Source organism: Siniperca chuatsi, linkage group LG6 (genome assembly GCF_020085105.1).
Source record: "Siniperca chuatsi isolate FFG_IHB_CAS linkage group LG6, ASM2008510v1, whole genome shotgun sequence".
Taxonomy (NCBI): domain Eukaryota; kingdom Metazoa; phylum Chordata; class Actinopteri; order Centrarchiformes; family Sinipercidae; genus Siniperca; species Siniperca chuatsi.
In genome coordinates this window covers 29408783-29425612 of record NC_058047.1, presented here as the reverse complement: position 1 = coordinate 29425612, position 16830 = coordinate 29408783, and the positions used below count along the sequence as shown (strand labels likewise).

General features: G+C 38.6%; 2 protein-coding genes across 18 annotated transcripts in view; one reads left to right on the top strand and one right to left on the bottom strand.

The window, feature by feature from the left end:
- Positions 1-16830, top strand: part of mcf2l2 (MCF.2 cell line derived transforming sequence-like 2) — a 260332-nt gene that overhangs the window by 143033 nt on the left and 100469 nt on the right. For all 10 annotated transcript variants that reach the window (XM_044199615.1, XM_044199613.1, XM_044199618.1 and 7 more), the window contains 2 exons: positions 2586-2689; positions 6299-6387. In XM_044199615.1, coding sequence (XP_044055550.1) covers positions 2586-2689; positions 6299-6387 — 193 coding nt within the window. The remainder of the gene's footprint in view (positions 1-2585; positions 2690-6298; positions 6388-16830) is intronic.
- Positions 8446-16830, bottom strand: part of b3gnt5a (UDP-GlcNAc:betaGal beta-1,3-N-acetylglucosaminyltransferase 5a) — a 117154-nt gene continuing 108769 nt past the window's right edge. For all 8 annotated transcript variants that reach the window (XM_044199641.1, XM_044199643.1, XM_044199645.1 and 5 more), the window contains one exon: positions 8446-13611. In XM_044199641.1, coding sequence (XP_044055576.1) covers positions 11799-12998 — 1200 coding nt within the window. In that variant the 5' untranslated portion in view covers positions 12999-13611 and the 3' untranslated portion in view covers positions 8446-11798. The remainder of the gene's footprint in view (positions 13612-16830) is intronic.

The window sequence follows — 16830 nt, the reverse complement described above, 5'->3', positions numbered from 1 at the left end:
ATGGATGGAATGTTTACCTACATTGAAAATCAATGCAGAAGGACAAACATTTTAATTGATTGCAGATGAGAAAGCAGAGAACTGGAGTGAATCAGAGAAGAAGGTTTGACAAATGCTCTAGCGTTAGTGTTAGCAAGGTACATCCATGATTCATGTAAACTGTGATATTACTTGGGATGCTAATTTTAGCTAGCTAGAAAAAAGGCTTAAAACCAAATGTACTTACAGGAAGAAATTAACAACCAACTCCTTAGAGTGTCTATTAGTACAACTGAACGCTGAACAAGACATTTTTAGGCAACCAAAATTTTACAATTAACTTTGAAGCTTTCACAGTGTGTTTTCAGTTCATCAAAGTTCTTAGATGAAAACACAGACAGACAAGTTCACGGCTAGTTAAATGTACACAGTGCAGTGGATACGCCTCGCCTCTATCCTGATTTACAGGTTGCCGTGGTAGCGACTTGTCAATCACAAGGTAGCCCCGCCAAAAAGCATACCCTGTTTTATCATCTATTTCACTCTAAATGGGACCATAATTTATAAAATGAACATCATGCTGTATTGAAGAAGACTTGAAACTCGCGATTGAGACTATAAATTCATTAGGAAAGTATTTACTGAGGTAATAAATCAGTGAGAAGTAGGGTAATTTTCTCATTGACTTCTATACAATATGACTTCTTTTTGCAACCAGTGGAGTTGCACCTTGCTGGCCATTAGAAAGAATGCAGGTTTAAGGCACTTCCCCATTGGCTTCACTTTTCAGCCCCGGAGGTTACCGCTTGGTCAGTGCCCGATCCATACCGGCTGCCCAATCCATTCTGCACATGCACTAAAGTGGTCCTGTCAATCAAAGAAAGCCACCGCAAATGTTCCTGTTCAAAATTACTTGTGATGTGAATTACTGATGATAAAACAATCCTACTCACACTCAAGATAACAAAATGGTTTTTAATCATTAGAAATGTGACAGTTATTATCATGTATTATCGGATAATCCGTACTTCATTTGTAATTAAAAATGAAAAAAACATAATTCGGTTTAGTTTTAATTATATGTTTATTCAATACAATTCATTCAGTATATGAAAAATACATGTTCCAGATAGTATGCCATTATGAAAGTTGTTGTAAATATACATCACAGTATTTAATATAAAAAATATATATATATATATATATATATATATATATATATATATATATATATATATATATATATTTTTTTTTTTTTTTTTAATAAACTATTTTGAAATCACAGTGTAATCCTCTGTAGAGGTCTCTATTTTTAAGTTAGATTACTATAATATTGTGTTGTTAATAAAGTTATTGTGTTTTTACTCTGGCTGTCAAGTAAAATGTTGACACAAGCGTGGTGCAGAATGGATCGGGCAGCCGCTATGAGCACAGATCAGACACTGACAAGTGTCAGGTTTTTTATAACTTCAGTAACTTCCCTATAATAGTGAACTATTAAATTTCCAATGATTAAAAAACATTTTATGATTTGAAAGATTTTGTTTTAGTATGTTTGTGTGCGTGTGAGAGAGCGAGAGAGATTTAAAAATAAAACATTTTACCTTTGAGAACTCTTGGTCTAATCGTGTGAATCAGTGGGGACTGGGAGTGGGTGGAACTTGTTGGTTCAGCGGGTGCAAGTGAGTGACTGGATGACTCAGCTAGTGTCAACTCTCAAGTTGAGCACCAGCTCTAAAACAGGTTGAGTGCTTCTGAGCAAGCCCCACAGCACCAGGCTTTGAAGCCAATTTGACTAGTGGTCAAACTATGTAATTACAACTTCCCGGTCCGACAGGAGCCGAAGAAGCATTCTTCCCGCACACAATCATGGGAAAAGGAACGGCTGTAAAACGGTGGATACTTTTTTTGAGTGTCACAACTCCCGCAAAATGACTTGTTTCACTACCACAATTTGATCCATTTGGTCTGATAACATTTGGAAAGTCTAGAAGAGCCGCATGATTAAATTATTTTATCCCATTCAAGTTAGCAGAGGGCTAAACTGGAAGTTAGCCGCCTCAGCTGGCAGAAGTTTCTGGTGTGCATGCTCTGTGGGTGCTGGGGCCGGGGGATTCACCAAGCTCTGGGTGACTGACTCGATGACTCGAGTGACTTGAAAACCTGACTCTTTTTAATGAGTGACTAATACAAACTTGAGTCAGTAAAGAGAGTCGAACCTCCCATCATTATTTCACACTATACCACGTCTGCCTAGCCTGAGTGAAGAATGTGGGACTTGGGTTGTTTTACACCAATAGCAATAAGTTATTTCACTTTGAACCAATAAGCTTATTTGTTGCTTTATTTGTCCAGGTCCAATAGAACACTCTCTGAGCTATAATTAAATAAAGAATGTAGTTATTAATTACATAAAAGGAAATCTCAGTGAGGGGTAATTATTATAAATGTTCTAGTAACAATTGGTTTTCCAATGGATTACATTTGTTTTATTTTTATTGATTTTGTGTTGACCCCAGGATTACTAGTGACCTCTTTGTGATAGCTAATGGGGATCAGAATAAAGAATAAAGTTACTTATGCTGTGTCGTCTCAATTCATTTCAGCTCTGGCTCGCAGAACTTCTGATAACTCTAACAGTGGCAAGCAGCCAGCCGAAGCTGATCCCAACAAGAAGAAGAACATACGCAAGGACAAAGGAGGCATCAAGGTACCCTCCTCCGATCCCACTTTGAAATCTCACTGCAACATAAAGCCATTTTAACTTTAAGTAATTACAATGATTTTTAAAATTCTGTTCATCTAAAAAAAAAGAGCAGCTGACTTTGACACAAGGGCAGGGTATTGTCCCACAGTTATTGATACCGGTGCCAATCCTGATACTTTCATTTCAATACCAATTCCTAACAGTACCTTTCTTTAATACTTTTTTTTCTTGTAGTCTTTGTTAGGGATGTGTATCTTTAGAAATGTACTGATAATACTACTCTTATGTAGCATGATCAACCCGATCCTGATGAACATTTTGCATCTTTATTAATGAAAAGAATTAGGCTTTTCTGAAAGTTGGTTTCTAAGTCATAAACCAGGCCTGTCTAGAGAGCTGACAAGCTTTCTCCAGCAACCTCTTCTGTCCCATGACCTTTGCGAGACTCAGGTTACTAATGGAAGGTTGAATGACAATTTCTCGATTTATTGCAGCCTGTGAAGACTCACAAGCATGAACAACCTAAGCCAGTCTAGTAAATTACAGCCTACTCTCCCTGACCAGTGCATAACACAGCCTGACACTACCCTCTCTTAAGGAACATCTCATGCTCTCTGGTCTTCATCAAGGGAAACCAGGGCTTGTCAATCTAAGACTAAAGGAATAAAGAAAAAGACTTTGCCACGCACAATCAATTGTATTAATCAATGTGTTACACTAAGTAACAACTTAAGAAGAGTGTGGAACTTAATGTTGTCATGCCGATGCCACAAAGAGAAATAGACCCTGTCAACAAGAACTGTTCTTCATGTAAAGAAATTAATATGATGTCATACAAGTATGGATCACAATTTTTCTGTATTAACAAAACTATTCTTTCAGGACATCCATAATAATTTGGGACAGCATATGTGATAATATGGGATACAGTTTCAGTAGAGTAAGACCTTGCTTGCCACTCTAATGACATATTGCCAAGAATATTTTCAACTGATCTCTTGTTGTCCTAACCTTAATATTAATCAATTGAACATGCCTAAGGTTACTGGATGTAACATATTCACCTATTATGATGCGCTGAATAGCTAATGAAGCAGGAAATGTGAATATGTATCTACACAACAGTTCATTTATCATGGCTGGTTATAAGAGAAAATAGTGAAATGCTGAATCACACAGGGAGCGTGTGTATCCGCTAACCCCTCCTCTCACCCCTCTGAAGAGAGAGATAAGCAGATAGACAAAAGACATTCATTAGAATACAAAGAGTGTGGAAATATATGCACATCTAACTTGTGTGATCATAATAAAGAAACTGTTATTAATGCTGCTAAACTGCTGTTACCAGATTAAAGAAGCCTGCTCCACTTCGTTGCAGCACCTGAATAATAACAAGGACCGTAACAAACTTTTAACTCAGCTAAAAGCTGGCAGACATTCACACCGCATTGCCATCACAACCGAACTTCATCAGCCTGCTTATGAAGGACCAACTCAGACCAGAGTTGCCCCCGTGGGACTGACAGCACGTCCTGAGACATGGAACTCAGGAGTTTCATTCAGAACCGATCGGCACAGTGCCGAGAGAAATAGTCCTGCTTCTCCTCTCCTCTTCCCTTCAGGGCAACACCTGCCCTGCTACTCATAGTTATTGTCATGTGTGTCGTTAGTAGTTAAATAAACATTTATACAACATTGGTTATTGTGTGTTTGTGTGTATGAAATATTCCGGTCACTGTCCCAAGACAAGAACTCTGTAACAACTTCAGATCGAGACTAAATTGATTATAAATTAAATTGATTATTAATTCATTTATTTCTCCTTGTTTCTAAAGATTTCCATTTGATCTGATACAGCGATAAAAAACTTGGTTTTGAAGTAGATCACACACAACATGTACTAAGGCTAAGTCCTTACCGCAGCAGCTCAGGTTGGAGGGCCTGGGGCCATGTCATTCCCTGTCTCTCTCCCCCCTTTCCTGTCTCTCTTCAGCTGTCACTATCTAATACAGGCAAAAAGCCAGAAAAACAATAAAAAATAATAATAATCGATAAATATCTAAAAAATGTCACTTACCCTAGTGGTATCTAGCGATGCCAATTGTTTTGAATTTATTTGCCCAGGCTTTATTTTGTCTGTAGAAAGTTTCAAAGTTCCAATGAATACTGTTGACAGCATGTTCTTCAGATTACAACACTGTTCCTGGAAAGAGAAGATGCTGTAGATTTTTTGAAATGGTAATTTTCAGTGCTGTGAGTAGCAGAAACTAAACCTGCATTATATTGGGGTGGAGGCAGAAATCCCAGGGCCATATATCTCAAAACCTGAAAAAATAAAACTATATAGATACCACTAGCGGTACATGTGCAGTATGACCATATGTGTTCTTTTGAAAGGGGACCTGCTCTCTCTGTAGATATAAAGGGCTTATTCTGAGGTAATGAAAATACAACAATTCTTATTTTCAGGTGATTATACACTAATGAAAACAAACTTATGAATATTATTGCCATATTCTGCAAATAGAGCCACCTAAATCTTACACACTGAACCTTTAAGTGAAAGCAACAGAAACTTAAAAAAACATCAGTTTTAGCATTCCCCCACAGACCCACACACAGCAGGAGAACCTTTTTTTCTGATTGTTCTGCTCCTCAACGATTACAATACTGTGGAGATGCAGTCTCTGGAGTTTCTGTCAAAATACGTGTACCACCAAAAACTAATCATGTAGAGCATTAAGAGCGATACACAACTGTAACCACCGTGAAGCAAAAGAGGAATGATTGGTTTTGCTGTCAGGTGGAACAGTGAAGTCAGTTCCTGGCACCTCCTTCCCGAACACTTATGTAGGTCACGCTAGTGTTATCAGTCGTCTTGATGAGTCACAGCGATAACTTTTTATGAACTTTTTATGCCTTAGACAGTGACCATCTTACACAAATATTGCCACATTTCATGCTATATGTGGCTAAGTGTAAACTAAATCCCGAGATTTTATCCCGATATGAGACACCTGAAATGACAAGTGTTAGTAGAACCTTACAACAAATTCCAGTAATTATTGTTTTGGTGTTGATATGGTCACCTGCATTTATTATTTCCACCTACAGTAAGTGACAAGACGCTTCAGAAACTCCACACCACCAGATACTAAAGCTGTGTTCCAGTTCAGAGGCCATAGTGTCATCACAATGTTTAGCCCATAGCCACACAGAGACAACTGAATGTCTTTATTCCTTAATTACCACAAAAAAAATTGCCCTCAAATTTCACTCACAAAACTCAGAGTTTTTGGTCTGTGTTTCGGCTCATGCCATTTGTAAATAATGCATATTGTTACATATCTAGGCTGCTGACAGTAACAAAAAGCAGCTTGTAATCTATGAATTCTGCAGTGGCTTTGATGTTGGACCACCTGAATGCAAACATGTGGTAAAAACATGATATTTTCTGACAAGGGCACTATTAAACAGCTCTGTTGGGACAAAGCTTAAGAAGACATTTAGTTTACTGATGTTGCAGTGGTATCTACGTTTGCATTTTAGACATAATATACAAAGTCCCTGCCCTAATAATTAAACCTACATGTATGTGTTTGTGTGTCACAGATTGAGGTGATGCATGAGGAAAGCCAAGGAGGCTCCACCCATGTCGTTGTGACCAATGAGACAGAGGAGAGTTTGTCCAACAGACGCAGGTAAGGGCAGAACACACCACAACACATCACTGTGGCCATAGTTTAATGTTCACATGCAGTTCTTTGCGTCACTGTAACATCACTATACTGAAAAAACAACACGATTATTTAATTCTCTAGGTCAGTAAACAATATTGCAGTGCTAAATTCACTTGCACAACTAGTACAGTATTAGTTATATGCCATAATTTTGTGCATGGTTTGAAGAAGTGTGCTGTAGTATAGTGATTTATAGCACTTATGGCATGCACTGTGTATGTGAAGAGCATATTTCAGACACAGAAGGTAGAACAGTTAACATCCAGGTGACAGTGCAAGTGGTGATGTATTGAATTTATCCATGTTTAATTTGATCCTGCATTGAATGGAGACAGTCAGATCAGAGCAACTTTAGCATTAGAACATTTCTATATATATATATAAACTTTATTTAAAGATCATCTCCAGACATTTATTAACACATATAAAAAATACTCTGCTTGGAATCATAGTTTGTGTAACTGCTGGACACAAGATATCTCCTACTTCACTGAAAAGTCAATTTTCAGTGTATGTGCACTGGAAACTTCAAGTTTCCACATTACGCTTGTGTAAGTTGCATATTGGACCATGATTTGCTTTCAAACTAGATGTGATGTGACAAAATCACGTTTGTTTGTCCATGTGTTAAACTGAAACTGAGAAATTTTCCTCCTTCAGCAGATGAATTTGAAAACAAACTGTGCACGTACATTATTCTGCACAGTGAAGCTCAAATATCCAAGTCAAGTAACAATAAGCAAAACACATTTTTGAGTGGATGGGGACTCTCCACGTTAGGCTCCATGTTTGCCTTTTTTTTTGTGTGGTTCTCTGTTAGATTCCAATGAATTTTCCACCACCTCAACCATTCTCATCTCAAACAGTTAAATGTATTTATCTTTTGATGGACATTAGCCTACAGGTAAAGTCGTGACTATATGGGTGCAATGATTCAGGGGCAGCTGTAGCTTAGAGGTAGAGTGTGTAAAGTGTGTATAAAGCACTTTGAGTGGTCGGAAGACTAGAAAGGTGCTATACAAGTACAGACGATTTACCATTCCAAACCTTCCCCAAATTACTACAGGGAAATTGTATGATATGCATTCTCGAGTGTACACTGTAATGAGCTACCACTCCTGTAACAGTGAGCATCCTTCACATTAAAGCTTCTTTTTCTTTTTCCAGTCTTTATGCAGGCTGATGGGCAGACAGCTGTCCAGCAGTAGTTGTGTTTTCCCAGAACAGAAAGGTTCTAAGAACTCAAAGGTTTTATTTGCCACATGCTCATTCATTATGTGCAGTGACACATAGGGTGGTATTAGACGAATGTGCAATAAAGAGTCATCATTAGAATAAGAGTACAAAATAAGTACTCTAATACTCTACTAATAATATTTAAAATAATTTAATCATTCAATGGGCTTTATTTCTTTAGCTTTAGGACTGTTCAATTGAATTTAATCCAACCTTAATTTAAACTTGAAAAGACACATTGTGGAACAATGTGTATGAGTATTCATTTAACAAAAACACACACAAAAAAGCAGCTTTAAATCTATGCATTTTGCTCAACCTTTTGCTATTAATGTTTTTAGAACATCTGTAACAAAATTTTTCTTCGTGGTTTCGATCCAATGCCTTTTATAATGGACTGATTTAGAATAGAATGGATTTAACTAGTTTAGAAAAAGCAATGAACGAAATAACTCAACAACTGGGCTTTTTTAACAAATAAAAAAGGAGCCCAGTTGAATTCAAGTGAAACAAAAGAAATTATGGCACGATGGCACCAGCAAACCCTTAAAAAACTCTTCTTATAAATCATGTTCATTCAACTAAGTTCCACTACATATGTTTCCCTTGGTCATCCCTTCTCAGTTTGAGAACCACTTGATTACAGAAATAGAATTGATTATCTAAGCAAATGTTATGATTTTATCGAATGCCAAATATTGTCCCTTGGGTTGGACAGAATAAGTATATTCATTCAATCATGTACAACCCGATTCCAAAAAAGTTGGGACACTGTACAAATTGTGAATAAAAAAGGAATGCAATAATTTACAAATCTCATAAACTTATATTTTATTCACAATAGAATATAGATAACATATCAAATGTTGAAAGTGAGACATTTTGCAATGTCATGCCAAATATTGGCTCATTTTGGATTTCATGAGAGCTACACATTCCAAAAAAGTTGGGACAGGTAGCAATAAGAGGCTGAAAAAGTTAAATGTATATATAAGGAACAGCTGGAGGACCAATTTGCAACTTATTAGGTCAATTGGCAACATGATTGGGTATAAAAAGAGCCTCTCAGAGTGGCAGTGTCTCTCAGAAGTCAAGATGGGCAGAGGATCACCAATTCCCCCAATGCTGCGGCGAAAAATTGTTGAGCAATATCAGAAAGGAGTTTCTCAGAGAAAAATTGCAAAGAGTTTGAAGTTATCATCATCTACAGTGCATAATATCATCCAAAGATTCAGAGAATCTGGAACAATCTCGTGTGTGTGCGTAAGGGTCAAGGCCGGAAAACCATACTGGATGCCCGTGATCTTCGGGCCCTTAGATGGTACTGCATCACATACAAGAATGCTACTGTAATGGAAATCACAAGATGGGCTCAGAAATACTTCCAGAAAACATTGTCGGTGAACACAATCCACCGTGGCATTCGCCGTTGCCGGCTAAAACTCTATAGGTCAAAGAAGAAGCCATATCTAAACATGATCCAGAAGCGCAGGCGTTTTCTCTGGGCCAAGGCTCATTTAAAATGGACTGTGGCAAAGTGGAAAACTGTTCTGTGGTCAGACGAATCAAAATTTGAGTGCGTGTGGCATGGGCAGCTTACACATCTGGAAAGGCACCATCAATGCTGAAAGGTATATCCAAATTCTAGAACAACATATGCTCCCATCCAGACGTCATCTCTTTCAGGGAAGACCTTGAATTTTCCAACATGACAATGCCAGACCACATACTGCATCAATTACAACATCATGGCTGCGTAGAAGAAGGATCCGGGTACTTAAATGGCCAGCCAGATCTTTCACCCATAGAAAACATTTGGCGCATCCTAAAGAGGAAGATGCGACAAAGAAGACCTAAGACAGTTGAGGAACTAGAAGCCTGTATTAGACAAGAAAGGTAAACATGGCCTTGTCCCAACTTTTTTGAGATGTGTTGATGCCATGAAATTTAAAATCAACTTATTTTTACCTTAAATGAAAGATGACTACAACTGAAACCTTTTCTACGATAGAACACTCCTGGACGAATGAGGGACTACACCGTCTTATTTTCCCTTCTCCGTTTAAACATTTGATATGTCATCTATGTTGTATTCTGAATAAAATATTGAAACTTCCACATCATTGCATTCTGTTTTTATTCACAATTTGTACAGTGTCCCAACTTTTTTGGAATCGGGTTTGTATAATTGCATTTAACTGTAAACTAAAATTAGAGGTCAGAGGGATCTATAATATGAGGCTACAGTTAGAGCTACAGCTTTTAGATAATTTCAGGGTTACTAGCATGCATAGAAGCTGAACTGTCCCTTGTCTGGGTTCTAACAGAAAAATGACGCAACACACGTCAAAACAGCCCGGCAGCAGATTATTTAATATTAATAATATTGCAAATCAGATGAACTGCTGACTGATCACTTTTTGGATTGGTCATATGGGTTGGGAAACAGCCTATTTTGTTGTTTAAGTATGAAAACTTGTTAATGTGTTCATATACTGTATGAAAAGCTATCTAGGTTTAGTAGATCAAACCAAATGAAAACAACTATAGAATCAACAACAACAATTAACAAAGTTAAAGGGTTAGGATATGTCAGTGTTGTGTTAACAACTTATTTCTGCTGTCCCCAAGTAGCCAAAACAATCAGTTATTGCATGCAGTTAGGTGTCTACTGCTATAGCCATACTCTGTATAGTTTACATGTTTGTATCACAAATTAAGCTTTAGGTCAACAGCTTGAATTATAATTTACTCCAAAGCAGTGGCCTGTGAACCCTTAAAACAAAGCAATATCTACTTCTATCTACTGCTTCTGTATGTCTGTTTTCCTGTTTTATTGGAATTATTTTTAGAGGCCCAAAGCAGTAAAAATATCGAATAATTCATAAATGAAAAAACTAGACTAGAGGAGACTAGAGGAATGTTTCATATATAAAAACATCATTTCGTGGGGAACTGCTCTAAACCTTAGTGCAGAAATGTAGTCCCAAGACTCCTTACAGTGACAATACAAAGAGGTACACTACAGCAGCACAAAAGTAAATTTGGTTAATTACCTTTTCTACTTTCTGTTCAGTCTGTACCTTGGTAGGGAAATTCATTCATCTGGCATCATTTAGCTCAGAGTCTGGCTGGAGGTAGCTTTCTTCCTACTGGCTGACTAGTGACTCAATAAGAAATGTCTGATGCACTGTGTCAGCCTGATAGGAGTGAGTCAGTCAGAGCAGAACTAAAAGCAAATACAAAGTTCAAGGGTCAAAGAATAGACAAAAAAAGAAGAAGAAAGAGTTTCTGAGCACCCAAAATAAAATGTCAACAATAAATGATGCAGAATATTTCAAGCTAAAAACATGTATTCCTCACACATCTTTTTGTGATTTATGTGTGTATCTTTTTGTGATTTATGTGATTACCAATCAAAATAATTCCTTTACAAGCACCCCTTTTTTTTTGTTTTTTTTTTAGTATTCTAGGTATTACATTCCAGGGATGCAAAGTCATCAAGGGTAAAAAAGGTGAAAAACACCCTAGAATTATGACATTTCTCCAAATGCAGAATGCCTTCCCCCTTCTCAAGCAACATAATTAGGCTACTGTAACAAGTGTTCCATTTAACTACATTGTAGGTAACGTATGTCCATTTTAGCTAGGTTAAATGTCTACACCGTTGTCCCATGAATTAGTCTCATGTTCCAAAACAAATCCAAAAGCAAATTGTTTAATTACGTCGTGGTTAAGACAGTATCAGCCTTGCTAATATTATCTTAGCATAAAGAAAATGGAATCATCAGGGGCTAACGTTAATGATAAGTTGGCACTTTGGCTGAGGAGCACAACTTATGTTGTAATCGTTGGCAAAATGGAAACGTTAAACGAGTAGTCCCAGAGCCTTAACATCAAAACAACTTTAGCTTAAACAAAGTGAAAACTGATCTTCCTGATGACTGAAGAAATTAGTGCATTTGTTTGCTTAACAGAACAGTTTGATCTTTATTACAAGATAGCAAATACATAGTATAGCCAGCAAACTGCCACAAAACATGAAAGAGAAAAAAATGGCTGTTTGTGTGAGGTACCATCATTTGTTTGTGTGGTACATTTAGCATTCAGCAATTCTTGCGTCATCTGAAGACCATTTATGTAAAAGCAGCCATACAGGAGTACGTGTTCTGGTAATATGGCAGACACAGCAACATCACTCTCACTGCTGTGCAGTACAGATTACCCATAAATCCTCTGGAGTTGCTGTACACAGTAGGGTTTGTTGCTGCCTGCCATAGTGAGCGCACATCCGTGGCATGACCGTGCGATGTGATCATGTGGTCATAGATGCAGGGGTGGTACGGAGTCTTGCCCTCCCCTGAAAAGTACACATGCTCCTGCGGAGACACCCCCATGGCCTTGGCACAAATCCCCATGAAGACATCGTCAATGTACATGGAGGAGTTCAGCACCAGAGTCGCATGGTAGATCTTAGCGGCCACATCACCTGAAACCACGTATCCCGCTCCAGCAGTGTAATCTGGGTAGGAAGGCCAGGAGTACAGATCATATGAAACGTGATATTTGCTTTCTTTACGGCGAATCGGAGGGGCTCCTCTGTGTACATGCCCCACCCACAGGTCTTTGGCCCCTGATTGTTTGCTGAGGAGCTGCCGCAGGTACTTCACCAAATTGGGCATGTGGATGAAGATGTCATCATCTGCAGACATGAGGAAGCGTGCCTGAGGGCAGTATTCATGGCCCCAGTGGAACTGCAGAATCAGTTTGGTAGTCAGGTTGTGGAAGGTGTCCAAAAAGTTCTGCTGGATCAGGTCTCCGTAGGCCTCGTCCTCTTGCAGCAGCTCGCTCTGCACCCTGGATCTCCACCCGACATCCGGGTGCACGCCGAGAGCGAACACCATCCTCACGCTTGCCCCCAGTTCTGACCAAAGAAAGCTCTCGTTCCCCCATGTGTCCCTGATGGCCTGGCGCCGTTCAAAGTTCTCTGCCGATGATTTCACAAACAGAAGCAGGAGGACATCATCCCTGCTTTTCCCATCTCCACCACCACCTCCACATTTACCCGGGTGGTTGATGAGGTATGAATAGTTCACTAACCCACCATCTGCACCGTTAGAACCATCCTTTCTGTGGTGATGGTTGGTGGTCATGGCGAAGGAAGAATTGAGAAAGTCGTAGCTGTTGACCAGGTAGCGGTACGTGTAGGATTTCATGTGGCTGACCACATGGTGGTCCAGCTCCTCCCAGCAGACCATCACCACACACAGCACCAGGCCTGTGGTCAGCAGCTGCATGCACTGGCACTTGTGGATACGACGGAAGTTCATGAACATGACTACTGCTTATTTTGGCAGATCTCTGAACACTGATAGCACGTATCCTCTGGATCCTTCTAGACTTCTACTCTCCTGGAGCTGTATCTTCCCCTGTCTTACCTTTCTCTTCTTTTTCTGATAACAGATTATGTTATTTCATCTCTGCCTCCTTTCACTCTCAAGCTTGCCTCCCCATTTGACTCTCACTTCCTGCCTCTAGCACTCCTTTCATCTAAATGTCTTCCTTTTCATCTCTTATATTTTATCTTCTATCATTTGTCTCGCCTCACACGTATCCTTTTTTCCCTCCTGCTCCTCCTCCTGTCCTACCAACTGGCTTCTCTTTTTGATGTTGTCAAGTCCAGTAGGCTTTTGTCAAGCTCTTCAGCAGTCTGAATGCTGCATTACTGATCTTCCGCCACTGTGCAAAGCAAAAGCTCCACTCCCTCATATTTATCAGGCTGCAAATATCTCCAGGTAAAGCTGAGTGTCCCTCCTTCAGCTCATAAAATTCAACATTTCGTTCTTCTCTCCTGAGTACTCCTGGTTAGTTTCACCCCTCTCCTCCAGTTCCTTATCCCTCCTCCTCTCGGTTACTGTAACGTCAGCATTTCATAGGAACACAAGCCACCTGAGAAAGAGACAGACAACTAAGATCAGAGTCATATAGACAATATTTTGCATGCTTGGGCTACACACTTAAGAGGGAATACACTAATTCTGAAATGATTAGTTGATTCATTCATCAAATTAACCAGCAACTATTTTGATATTTGATTAATTAATTGTCATTCATCACATAAAAATTCTAGACACTGTCTAATTTCAGCCTCTCAAATGTGATAATTTGCTACTTTTCTCAGATTTTGTGTCATTGTAAATTAATATCTTTGGATTTTGGCCTGTTGGTCGGACAAAACATGACATCTGAAAATGTCACCTTGTGATCTGGGAAAAAGCTCAAGGAATATTTTGTCACATTTCTATAGACTAAACAATCTATTCAGTCCATTAATTAAAAAAAAATTACATATTAATTAAATGACAATAATCATTAGTTGCACACATTTATTCATTCATTCATTCATCCATTCATTCAATCAATCAATCAATCAATCATTCATTCATTCATTCTTTTTTATGTATTTATTTAAACCAATAGCTGGAAATATATATATATCTATATATATATATATATATATATATATATTTATTTATTGATTGATTTATTTATTTTTTCCACAGAAATATGAGCCCACTCGACCACATGGTGGCGGTGTAACTAAGGCCCAAAAATGGTATCTTGAACAGGTCACGCCCCTCACACCATAAGTCTGAATGACTTGAAATTTCTCTCACAAATCCAGCTCAATGTGCTCTACAAAATAGCCTCATGGACCACTAAAGTCTGCCTAACTAGATTTTCCACCATTTTGACTTTTATGAAAAACATATTTTTGACATCTCAGCCTAAACTGTAGGTCCGATTGCTACCAAATTTTCGATGGATCATCATTCGACAAAGCTTATCAAAAGTTGTACAAAGCTTTTTGATATCTTGTTTAGTTTTCAAGATATTGACCAATGAATTTCAAAAGGGGTTTGGCTCAGCACATATATAGATCAAAGTCAACAACCGTTGGGCCAATCATCACAAAACTTACAGGATATGTCCCGATAAGCACCTCAAACGTACCCTGAATGTTTCGTTCAAATCGAACAATAGGGGGCGCTACAAATGCTAAAAACTGGGCATGACAAATTAGACTATAAATCAGAAATTGTTTGTCCAGTCACCACAAAACTTAGTACCTGAAATATACCCTGAAGGTTTTCAATCATCGACCACTAGGACTGCATTCTTTCACCTATGCAACATTGCAAAAATCAGGCAAATCCTGTCTGATGCCGAAAAACTAGTGCATTTATTTGTTACTTCTAGGTTGAACTATTGCAATTCCTTATTATCAGGCTGCCCGAATAAGTCCCTTAAGACTCTTCAGTTGATCCAGAATGCTGCGGCACATGTACTGACAAGAATGGGAAGAATGGGAGCCAGAGCCTTCAGCTATCAAGCTCCTCTCCTGTGGAATCACATCCCAATTTGGGTTTGGGAGGTAGACACCATCTCCACAATTAAGGGTAGCTTATAGTTAGGGTGGGCTCAGGTGAGCCCTGAACCATCCCTTAGTTATGCTGCTATAGGCCTAGACTGCTGGGGGACTTCCCATGATGCACCTCTTTCCTCTCTCCCTTTCTGTGGGACTGGATCTGTGGTTGTGGGCCACTTCCTGCTCGAAAACTGCTCTGTTACTGGCTCTGTTACTAATACTAATCATAATCCCTAATAATAATAATAACCTGTCCAAGGTTTCTGCCTCTTAAAGGAAGTTTTTTTCTTGCTACTGTCACCAAATGCTTGCTCATGGTGGGATTTGTTGGGTCTCTGTAAATAATATTATAAAGAGTATGGTCTAGACCTGCTCTTTAGGAAAAGTGCAATGAGATAACTTCTGTTATGAACTGGCGCTATATAAATAAAATTCAATTGAATAGGGGGCTCTACAAATACTAAAAACTGGGCGTGGCAAATCAGAAATTGTTTGTCCAGTCATCAGAAAACTTACAGGATGTGTCCGCAGAAGTACCTGAAACAGTCCCTGAAAGTTTCATTCAACTCGACCGCTAGGGGCGCTACAAATGCAAAAAATGGGCGTGGCATGACACAAATCAGACTATGAATCAGAAATTGTTTGTTTTCTTTATTCTATTTGTGAAAATGCAAAACAGGGAAATTTCACTACTTTTGTCATGTCTAGGCCACATTTGACCAGGTCCAGATCAAAAGCTTTAAACTTCTGTGTTGGCTTGAACCCCGGAATAATTTATTATTATCATTTGTTGTCTGCCGCTTTGACTCATATTCCCGTGAGCTGGAATGAGCTAGAAACATGAAACATGGCCCAATACTGGAAACGATGTGCATGTGCTTCCACAGAAATATGAGCCCATTCAGCCACATTGTGGTGCTGTAATTATGGCCCAAAAATGCTATTTTAAACAGGCCATGCACCTCACACTGTAAGTCCGAATGAGTTGAAATTTCTCTCACAAGTCCAGCTCAATGTGCTCTACAAAAAAGCCTCGTGGACCACTAACGTCTGCCAAACTAGATTTTCCGCCAACTGTAGGTCAGATTGCTACCAAACTTTTGATGGATCATCACTGGATGAAGCTTATCAAATATTGTATAAAGCTTGTTGGTATCTTATTTAGTTTTCAAGCTATTGACCAATTAACTTCAAAAGGGGCGTGGCTCAGGACATATATAGACCAAAGTCAACAATCATTGGGCCAATCATCACAGAACGTACAGGATATGTCCACAGAAGTATCTGAAACATACCCTGAAGGTTTCATTCAAATCGACCACTAGGGGGCGCTACAAATGCTAAAAACTGGGCGTGGCATAATACAGATCAGACTATGAATCAGAAATTGTTTGTTTTCTTCATTCTATTTGTGAAAATGCAAAACAGGGACATTTCACTGCTTTTGTCACATCTAGGCCACATTTGACCAGGTCCAGATCAAAAACTTTAAACTTCTAACGGTCTGTGTCAGCTTGAAGCCTGGAATTGCCACTTGCGGGTATATTTAGATTTTTAGATTTTCATTATCGATTAATCATTTAATTTTACATCATTTCATATTCTATAACATGTCAGAAAATAATCAAAAATGTTCATCACAATTTCCCAGAGTCCAAGGTAGGGACTTCAAATGTCTTGTTTTGTCTGACCCATAGTCTGAAACCCAAAGATATTTAATTGACTATTATACATGATAA